At 38.5% G+C, this 11266-nt stretch overlaps 1 protein-coding gene across 1 annotated transcript; it reads left to right on the top strand.

The window, feature by feature from the left end:
• The first annotated feature begins 3398 nt into the window (after positions 1-3398).
• Positions 3399-4679, top strand: GCNT1 (glucosaminyl (N-acetyl) transferase 1, core 2). Its single transcript, XM_009070867.1, has one exon. It carries the CDS (start codon positions 3399-3401, stop codon positions 4677-4679), a length of 1281 nt encoding a protein of 426 aa, XP_009069115.1.
• The last annotated feature ends 6587 nt before the right edge of the window (positions 4680-11266 follow it).

Here is an 11266-nt window from a genome sequence, read left to right as displayed (position 1 = left end):
AAATGAGTCAGGTATGTAATTTCTGCAACTGAACTTCAGTTGAGAGCAAGACGAAGGCTTTTCCCCATAGCTGCACAAACCTCCTGCCTGCAAAGTGCTGCCTTTGGCAGGGTATTCTCTATCATGCACACTAAAGGTATGCACAGCTTAAGAAGAAGATGTTAAAGGCTGTACTGAATGCAGTCTGAAGCTATATTAATGAGTATTCTAGGTTGATAAACCTATATGTGTATTAAGTATATTAGATGAAAGGTACCAAATCTTATCCTGTAAAGGTCAGTTTTTGTGAATGGGATGTGATCAAGTTTTAGGACTTTTAGAAAAGAAATTGCAGGCTTAAACAAATAGTAACTTACTGTTAAAACTGTTCAGGGGAAGCAGCATGTCAGTCAGAGAAATCTGACTGCAGGCAAATCTTCACATAAAGATAAGAGTCATGTTAATGTGTAAATGTTTGCAGATCTCTCATTTTGTTATAATGAAAATGCAGGATCAAATGGTTCTGAACCCAGAACAACAGAGGAGTTGCACCCAGCCGGGTTTATAAGGCCTTTCTGAAAGAGACTCTTTATCTTGCTTTCAACTAAGTTTTGTTCTAAAACAGGAAGAGGAAACACTTCTTAGCAAGCTTTTTTTTTTGAAAATTTTATAAGATGAAGACTGCAATGGTCACTTTCAATTTAGACTCTATCTCCCTGCAGTGTAAAGAACAGGGAGGGGATGGTCATTCTTGAGTGTGCGTTACTCCTCAGTGTTAATGTTCTTATAAAAACTAAGAGTAGGGTAAAACAGTATCAGTATAGATAAAACAGCCTAAAGAAAGGAGGACTCCAGCTTCTGTCAACTCAAGATTCACAAATATAAATTTGTAGTACGTTTAAAATTCTAGAAAAGTCTTAATTTTGAAGTTGGTAGACAGAAAAGAGTAATTTAAGGGTAATCGGTATGATAAGCTTTATCCTATGAAAATATACACCCAATAGACACTGCCACATAGCTAGTATCCATCCCTTGTTAACTTATTCTGTGATGGATATTATTTTTACTGGATCATATCTGCTAGTCAAAACTAGCAGCATATCAAGTAAGCAAGAATGTGTGTGTGGTAAGTTATAAAGCATGTTAAAACGTTTACTAAATTTTGTCACTGTGTTCGATGTCACATTGCAATTGTGGAATTTTCCTTTTAAATTTTTTTTTATTCTAAAGTGTGAGACCTGATTCTTAAAATGTCCCTCTATGCTTTCAGCTGTAATTGCACACTATCTTACCTGGCTACTTGTCTTAAGGGTTAAAATCTACATCTTTTTCCAGCTTGACGTCACTACACACTTAAAAGAGACTTGGAACAAATGTCTACCTCCCATAAGGTAAGTTAGAAATGTAGGTTAAAATAATTGCAGTTGCAACTCCAAAAACAAAGTACACTTTAGAGTAATTAAGATGTTTGTATAATGCAGTTAGTCACAAATTTGTGTCTAGTTTGTCGTCTCTGCCTGCTGTTGGCTCGAGTTACAAAATGTTTTGTTATAGTACTTCCTCAAAATACTGCTGATCCTCATAGCTGTGCTAGGCATTTGTGATCCACACCTTCCCCCCCATCTGCTACATGTGGATCAATTCCCCCACTCAGTTTGAAATGCTACTGGCAAAGTAGTAGACCCAATGTGCAGTGCATCCTGGTGGCAGCATTACTAACAAAAATTCTATGATTCCAGGCCTCAACTTCTTAAATGTGCCTGTTCTAAGATATGCAAGTAGCAGGTTAACAGCCATAGTTTAGGAATTAAAAGCTGAATTGATACTTGGGTAGTTTAAAGAAAAGAGGAGAAAAAAGGGGAAATCTTATGCTGAGCAACCTACAGCAAAACCCATAAATGGACACATTATATACTTCTGAAAGTTTCATATCAGGTTTTCTGTGTAGCAGTTATTCTTAGAGCTGTTCAGGAAGTTATCCAGACGCACTGTTTTTTTTCTTGAAAGTAGTAAAAACGTAAGGAACTTTATATCTCTCGAATACCTTGATATTTCATTGACCTTTTAACTTACAGATTAAAATTTTGGAAGACATTCCCTGTAAACTGTACGGGCTTTTGCAGTTAGAGGTTGCTTTGAAGTTCAAACCTGCACTAAATTATTAGGCAATGAATTTTAAGTACAAATGGCATTTGTGTAGTAATGTAAATTGTTTAAGGATACCCTGTTCTTTATCCATTTACCTGCATGAGGTAATACTTGCACAAAAAGACACCCAGTTCTGTAATCCAGTTCTAGACTGCAGTTTTCTCAACAGCTACAGCTGTTGCAGCTGCATAACTATGCAGTGATCCCTTCAGAGAGTGCTGAAACAGAAAAAAAAGGTGCTTAAGGGGAAACAGGACTAATGACCAAAAATGATGTAGTGCCTTTGAAGTAAAGATGAAAATAAAATTGTCATACTAGAAATCTTGTTTCAATTCAGCCTTGCAGCATATCTCAACATTAAAGCAATTGCTGAATCATGAAAACAGGTGTGTTTAAACCATGGTAGTACAACACTGCTGTGCTCTTGGATTTGTGATTTCCAGTGACTTAACACAAATCACCTTCAGATATAGGCCATACATACTGCCCTAAGAAGGTATTTCAGCAATTCAGTAGCAGTTGTTCGCACAACTCTGAAAATTGAGTTGCTATGCTATACTAATTGTTTTTTCTCTCCCTTCTCATCAGCTTTTTCCTGATGGTATTTCTAAGCTCATGTGCAGGATGTTGAAGAGACTATCTCACATACAGATCTTGAAAGGCTTCAGGGACTGCTTTACCAGTTGAGAATTAAAGCATGACTACCATCCAGGAAGTGAGTGGTAAGTTTTAATGGTAATGAAATCTATGTCAACACTGAACTGGGTATAAAACATTCCTGTCAGACTCTGAACTGACATAAAATACTTGCTTCTTGGTAATGCATCTGATTTCAGTTGTCTTAGATGCAGCTGAATCAGCTCTGTTTTCTTACTGAACTTCAATTTATAGTCTTATTACTACAGAAGTAGTGTTTCACAAAAACTATCTGCTTTTCTCAGTCCTTTTCTAGAAAAATAAACTAATTTTATTCATCAATTTCTAATATTCAACAGAGTATTTTTGGCTGAATTATTCATCTTTTGGCTGAACTATTCACTTTTTTTCTGTTCCTAAATAACATCGTAATTATTAATCACTGTTTGTTTTTAAAGAAACTCTTTAGTCTTTAAGTGACAGTCATATTTCATTTTATTTTAGGATTTTTAATTTCCAAGACAAACCCACTACATTCCTGAGCAACACAATTTTTTTTCTGGAGTTGTTGAAGCTGATATGAACAGAGGGGAGTACATTTTTTTTTAGTCCTGCAAAGCAATCTGATGTTTGAAATGCTGAAGAGGAAATTACGGTTTTGCCACAACTCGCGCTTCAGGTTTTTCCTGGGCCTAACTCTTATTCTGGTAATCCTTTCGGTTTTGAAAGTTAACCAGAAAGAAGACTTCTTAAATCGGAGGCATCTAGAGCTAACAAAAGAAGATCCTATTAGCACTGTTAACTGCACCAAGATTATTGACGGGGATGTAGAAGAAATACAAAAGGTAAAGCTTGAGACATTGTCAGTGTCATTTAAGAAACGCCCCAGACTAACAACAAATGATTATATTAACATGACAGCAGACTGTGCCTCCTTTACCAAGACTAGGAAATACATTATGGAACCTCTCAGCAGTGAAGAAGCAGAATTTCCAATTGCTTACTCAATAGTGGTTTATCACAAAATTGAGATGCTTGATAGACTCCTAAGATCAATCTATGCTCCCCAGAATTTTTACTGCATTCATGTAGACAAAAAATCTCCAGAATCTTTTTTTGCTGCTGTGAAGGGAATAGTCTCATGTTTTGATAATGTCTTTATTGCCAGCCAGTTAGAGAGTGTGGTATATGCTTCATGGAGTAGAGTGCAGGCAGACATTAACTGCATGAAAGATCTCTACAGAAGAAGTTCAAACTGGAAATACCTCATAAATCTATGTGGTATGGACTTTCCTATAAAGACCAACCAGGAAATAGTTGAGAAATTGAAAGCCCTTAAAGGTGAAAACAGCTTGGAAACAGAAAAAATGCCTGTTTATAAAGAAGTAAGGTGGAAGAAACACCATGAGATTATTGATGGCAAAATAAAGAACACAGGCATAGACAAACAACTACCACCTCTGGGTACTCCAATTTTTTCTGGCAGTGCTTATTTTGTAATTAGCAGAAGATTTGTAGAATACGTATTAGAAAGCAGCAAAATACTTCAGTTCATTGAGTGGGCAAAGGATACTTACAGTCCAGATGAATACCTGTGGGCAACAATTCAGAGAATCCCTGAAGTCCCAGGTGCAGTTTCTGCTAGCAACAAGTACGACGTTTCTGACATGAATGCACTGGCCAGGTTTGTCAAGTGGCAATACTTTGAAGGGGACATGTCCAAAGGTGCACCCTACCCACCGTGCAGCGGAGTTCACGTTCGCTCTGTCTGCGTTTTTGGAGTAGGGGATTTGAACTGGATGCTACGAAACCACCACTTCTTTGCTAATAAGTTTGACACTGATGTTGACCCTTTTGCAGTGAAATGTTTGGAAGAGTATTTGCGGCACAAGGCTTTGTATCTGCAAAAGAACTGAAACACTCTATGCTCCTGTTACGAAACATAGGTACAAATATTATCCTGCTGTGTACTTTAACATGTAACACCAACAGCGGTGATGGTGGTGATGCATGTAAAGAATCTCACCATGTTGGTGATGCCCTCCCTGCCTTGCCCATGGATGAGGGGGAGAAGAGGCTTGTCTTAAGTGAATATGGGGATGCTTCGTGTTGCACATTGAGGCTTGGAGCTTTAGGTACAAAATCAGACAGCAATTTTAGGAAGGGCAACTATTTGGAGTATTTATTATCTAGAAGGTGTAATTAATGGATTTCCTCTGGCTAAATGGTTTGGTTTAGGTCTTGAAAAAATGCATGTTGTTCACAGTTATTGCTCATTTTTTCCCCATTAATGTCATGCTAGTTGGAAGAGAAAGACAAAAAAGATGGAGGGGAAAAGCACTGGACTCCACAGACTTTATGCTGAGAGATCTCAGGAGTTTAACATTAGAATTGATCTGAAAACTATGCAAAAGGGGATATAAAAAGCCAGCTGTCACCATTTCACCTAAATCTGGTTGCTGTAGTTCTGTTACATGTAATTCTTAATTCTCCTGAAAATTTCATCTTCAGCACGGAGTATTAAGGAATTGCATTTAATTTTTTGTAGCCAAATAGTGCTTTTGTACTCTTAAAGTCCCATCATAATGTGATATAAACTTTACATACTAGTTTGTGATTACATCTTCTCAGGGAAACTTAAGTTTTGTGCCTGATGAGAGCTAGACTTGTAATTTTACATTTCTTGCTGTATTGGGAGTCTTGCTTTTGGATCCAAAATAACTCAAGTTTCTCAAAAACTTAAAAGAACTGCAGTAGTGTCTAAATGTCACTGATGGAACTGCTGCTTTCTGCTTTCTGTCAAACTGAATTTGCATTCCAGATTATTTGAACATTGAGTATGCAAAAATAAATAATTTTTCTAAATGATATTGCCTCTTTCTACAATTATAGTCCCTCTAAAAGCACCAGCAAATTCTAATGATGAAGGCCTAAAATATTTTTTACTGCAGGTTGCTATACACAACTGAAGCTGTAGATAAGTTCTACCTTTCCTTCATATGGTCATTCATTCATGTGTCTGTGCTTGTTTAGGCTTAGCTGATGAAGCTGATCTTTATTTGCATCTTTTGGTGGAGAGGAAAGAAAGAAATCTCTATGATTTTTGTTCCAGTTAACTCCCTGCTTGGTTTAGCTGCTGCAATGTGGCACAGGAGCATGGGGGTGAGAGAAGGGGATGTTGTGAGGGATGGTATTACTTCTTTCTGTATATCAATTCAGGTTTATCATGCATAGTTACTGCTCCATGCCTCATCTCACTCCTGGGATAGTGGTGGAATTCCTTACAGGCACCTGCAAATGGAAAAATAGACTGAATTTTTGTTTGGTTGCTGTAATGGTAGTATGTATGTCTTACAAAGGTAGTTTGTCATGAAGTTTCCCCTAGGGTGTGTCCCACTACTCAAACATTAACATCACGAACTGCTTAATGTTGATCCTGCAAACAGCTAGGGAGGCAATTATTTTAATCTGAAATAGGGCCTATTCTTGCCAACCCCTGCCTTCAAAATCACCTGGAAGCTGTTTAGGGAGTCTTCAGAGACTTTCATATTAAGTGGTAATTAAAGCCTGTGAGCTGAGGCAGTTGAGGGAAATACCCTGTCTTCCCCACCCTTTGGCTTTTCTACAAGAATGCTCTTGTAGACAGTTGTGCTCTACCACTTTTGCACAAGCTACAACAAGGTTTAACTTCACTGCATATAGTACTGGGAAGTTCCAGGAAGTCATGCTGTATTTTTAGCAAAAAATAAGTTGTTTATTTTTAAGAATTTGCACCTAAAGACAAGCTACATGGATAGCTTCTCTGAGACCGGAACTGCTCATTCAAATAGACTGAGAAAGTGAAGATAAATAGTAAAATGATGTGTGCACAGGACAGACTGCTGACTCCATTGCTTGAAATCTGCTAGACAGTTAGAGCATCAGCCACTCTTCCTGCTTTGCACATACTCATTTGTAAAATACAATGAATGCCTGTGTGTATCTCTGCTGTTAGTGAGACTGCTACTATAAGCAGTGAAGATGCTGCTTGACTAGGTGCTTCAAATGTTGCTATTTCGATAGAGTCACTGAGTGTACACATGGACTCTCTTATCTTCTGTTCTGTGCAGAAGGGAAAATAGGAGAACATTTTTGTTTACCATACATTTTCTGTAAGATAAGGAGGAATTTCTTTTTCTTCTGGGAAAAGTGAACTACAGAAAAACTCACCCCTCTAAAACTGACTTAAAGAAGAGACACCCTGATCTAGTAGAATGTAAATGGTCTAGGAAGACATTTTCATGAAAAGAACTCTTAATTTCTTTAGAAAATACCGAGTGTGCCAAAGGAAATTACTGGATTTATTAAAAGTATTGCAACTACACATACGGAACATATAATGGGTAAAGAAAGCAATCTGACTTAGATTAGTAGTGTTGTCCACAAAATCAGATTCGTTACCCATTGTGCGCAACAAGCTAGTAATTACACACTTGGGAGAGACGTTGATTGCTTATTTCAAAGTTGTGCAAGCCCAGGTGCTCAGTGCTATTCCAGAATTCAAGCACACCCCTCCAGACTTTCCATGCCATTATTTATACACAGAAGTTCAGAGTTGGTAACTTGCCAAGTACAGCCCCGCTATTATTGGTTAGTAATTTCCATACAAGTTCTATAAACCCAGCTAACTTCTATGCAAGCTCGAGGGAAGGGTCTTCACCTGGGCAGGGCTCTTTTTGACCTGTAGGCATGATTTCTAGCATTATAATGAGCATAGTTCAGCTATAGGATAGATGGACCTTGAGTATTTTGCCAAGTTAGCAATGTATACATAGATACATATCAGCGTCTTGATTTACTACATCCTTGAAGCTTGTTCGTTCCACGATGTCCATGACTAAGGAATGCTAACTGCTGTCTGTTCCATTGATTAGGTCTCCTTTCTTGCTGATGAGGTTTGAAAGCATACAGAGATCTTAACATCAAAGAACATATTCCACATTTTGCAACATTAGTATTTCACTGAATCTGCCAAGAAACTTAGCCAAAATTGTCATCGTCCTAGAATCAAGCTATTTTGTGGCACCAATAGAACGCAAATAAAATCTAGATTGTATCCCTGTTAATTAAACATGTTGCTTCCACAAGGCAGTTAAACCTTAATTACCTATTTGAAGCACTAGATTATTAGGATGATTTTGTAATACCTCATCTACAAGCAGGAGTTGAAATGCTGTTGACCTTAACTTTGCATGAGTCCCAGCCACACTTTTATGCCTTTTAAGGCTGATAGGTCCTTCTGCAAAAATCAGCAAACCTGTTTTAGAAAACATACCAAACAGTGCTGTTTTAGCTACCTGCATGGCATGTCTTTGCTGGGCATGCAGAGCAAGGATATGCTCCTAAGAATGAAGACATGACGCTCTTATAAACCTTGCATCCTGATGGATTTAAACCCTGTTGCTACAGAGGCCCCCAAGAGCAGAGGGGATTTGCTTCTACAGCAGAGCAAACTCAGGTGTACCTACACTGGGGCAATGAGACCAAAAGCATTTTTTCTTTCTTGTGTGCCTGTGACACTGTAGCACCAAGCAGCTGTTGCCTGTGAGATATATAAATCTTTAACAACAATCAGATGGCAATGAAAGAGCAATGAAAAATAAATATCCAGATTATATAACAAATGTGTATCTTCTCTAAGGGCTTCTAATAGAAGGTAAAATACAAGCACCATGCAAACTCTTCCCTCTCTCTCCTCCTCCTCCTTCCCCACTGAATTTAATTTGAGTAACTGCCATGCTAGGAAACTAAGCAAACAACATATTTAACTGAGATAATGTCCCTGCTCCCTAGGGCAACAGGCCTTTGGAGAGCTCTTGTTCTTTTCAAATGACCAAAACCAGAAGGGCCAAAGAGAAACTTCACTTTGTTTTCACAGCAACTAGTCAAAGCATTTTGCCTTTGCTGCTTTTTAACCCTTTTTGCCTGCATAATGACTGTAACTGAGTATACAGAGAAGAATGAGGTCTATTCCTCACTATCTCTGGTCTCATGGGGTTTCTCCTGCCTTAGAATACAAGACACCCTTGCCTCCTTGGTTGACAGTTTTCTGCCTGTTTTTCACCTGCTGCCATGACCTGGGAAGAGAGGACACCTGAAAGAAATACTAACAGACCTTGCTGAACATTACTTTAGGTGACCAAGGTACAAGGAGAAGTGAAGTTTCAGTCAAACTGTTTTCACATGGGTTTACAGGTCCTACTCATGGCAAGGGTACTTCATTGTTGTCATCCTGAAGGCTGTCTTGCCCCCATTCCCAGCTTCCCAATCCAGCAATATTCCAGCAATATCCAGCCTGAAAATATGAGGCAAGTCTCCTTTACCTATGTGTATAGGCAGAAGAATCCTTTGGTGGGTTTTCTGAAAACTTACCTACCATGACATAATAATATATCCAGATACACTGGAAAAATAAATGAGGTTTCTCTCAGCAGCTGAAATCCTTCCAGGTACTTCCTAACCAGTAAAATTTGCAAACACTTTGTTCCTTTTTGAACTACTACATGCATCACGTTTTCAATTTTACTACATTTACTTACACACCAGAGTAATGGACTGACAAAAAAATATTTGAGCAACATTAGGTTCCATCATTTAGAAACAGTTTTCTTTTTTTTTTACAAAACCTTTGAAACATATTTCTTAGGTTTTATAGATCTTTGCATAAAAAGTAACCAAACAAATGTTTTAAACTGAGTACAGTCATTTCTGGATTGTTGTATACCCTAGAGTCATACTCATTTATTTGTTTGTTTAGGGGAAGGATGCACAGGATGATTTCTCCCATATTTTGGCATAGCTCTAGTCTTCAATACCTCTGTGAAAGGTGAGTAACTAGTGAAGAGAAAGCAGGACCTAGAGAATGGATTAGATCTTGTATGTAAGGGTTGACTTTGTTTCTTAGCTTGGTAGCTATTTTTTAGCTTAACTTTTTAGAAAATTCAGCATCTCATACCCTTTTAAGAGTAATTGTTTTTGCACGTCTGCCTGTGATTTGGCAGAGAGTAATTAGAAAGATCCAGGGTTTTCTTTCTGATGAAACCCTCAGCTCCCACTGCCAAGTTCAGTTTTTATCAGAATTCTTAAAATAAATGCTCTGGGAAAGCAGAAATGTCCCTGATCTACCCCACATAAGCTCAATATGGTTCAGCTCTAACTAAATGAGTGTTGGACTGAATACTACTTGGGGTTTGAGTATTTTTGAAGTCACACTGCTTTTACCTATGAATGTATCAAAATCTGTAGTCAATATAGAGGACTTTTGCCTTTCTTGACCTCTGAATGTTGAATTTTTACTAGTAGCCTGAAGAATACTCAGAAAATATTAAATCTGCTAGACTGGCAACTCAGCTGTGTAATCTGTGCATTTCAGCTAATTTGCATGAAACTGTGAGAACATGAAACTATTTTCACGCTAAGCATCTTCCTAGCATTAAAAATAGTCACAAGTGGAAATTTTAAAAATGAGATGGCTACCTCATTTTAAAAATGAGATGGCTACCTTTCACCACCCTAAGATGAATGACACAGACTGGAACAGTCTCTAAAAAAAATTAGAAGTATTTAAGAGCAGACAGGACTGGAAAGTGACAGTAGCTGTGGAACAGAATGACAATCCACATACCAAAATACTTCATGTAGCTCTGCCTGAGATGCTATAGTCACCAGCTGCTTTTCAGCCAGTGGATGTTAAACAGCATATCTGGTACAGCTGCTGAGTGGAGGACAGTGATTTAGTGAGAGAGGTGGAGGTACTTGGTGGCTTTCAAGTGAGCTGTCAACTTACCCATGCCCCTGAGATCATTGGTCTGCAGTCAAGGGAGGGAACTATCCAACATCCTCAAAAGGCTCCTCCTTCAGAGACTGGAGAAGGCCCCAAATTACCAAGGCAAAGCAAATGTTCTACCTGTGTTAAAGGAAGGGCAAATGGAGCATTCTGAGAAACTACATAGCTGTCATCTCATTTTTGGTCCCTGGGGAAATCATGGGTAAAGCCAGAAGTCTTGGGTATGTTGAGCACATGAAGCAGAAGATGGAGATTGGCTGAATGACGGCTGATCTCATGGGTGACCATATGTGATAAAATGGTTTTCTGTGTGGATGAGAGGAGAACAGTAGATGTAGAGGCTTGGGGAATGTCCATGGCAGGGTAATTAGGTACTGGGACAGGCTGCCTGGAAAAGCTGTGCCATCTCTGTCCCTTGCAGAATTCAAACCCTGGCTGCTTAAAGCCCTGACTGACCATGTCTGAGACTACATCAGGGCTGGACTGGAGACCTGCTGCTGTCCACACCAGCCCAAGTAACCATTTTCCTATACTCTTCCAGCAGTTAGACAGTTATAAAACCACTCCAACAGAATGAGAGCTGAAGCAAAGTATTTCCAGAGTCAGATAACCCATTTCTTACGAATGAAATGTTTTACATAATATGTAATACCTGAGGCTTGCTGTAACTCATTTTCC

This window comes from Acanthisitta chloris, unplaced genomic scaffold, assembly GCF_000695815.1.
Source record: "Acanthisitta chloris isolate BGI_N310 unplaced genomic scaffold, ASM69581v1 scaffold4553, whole genome shotgun sequence".
NCBI classification, from domain to species: Eukaryota; Metazoa; Chordata; class Aves; order Passeriformes; family Acanthisittidae; genus Acanthisitta; species Acanthisitta chloris.
This window is presented reverse-complemented; position numbering and strand designations above follow the sequence as displayed.

Excerpts from the sequence above, each read along its gene's own strand:
- GCNT1 (XM_009070867.1), top strand. The coding sequence starts at position 3,399 with ATGCTGAAGAGGAAATTACGGTTTTGCCACAACTCGCGCTTCAGGTTT.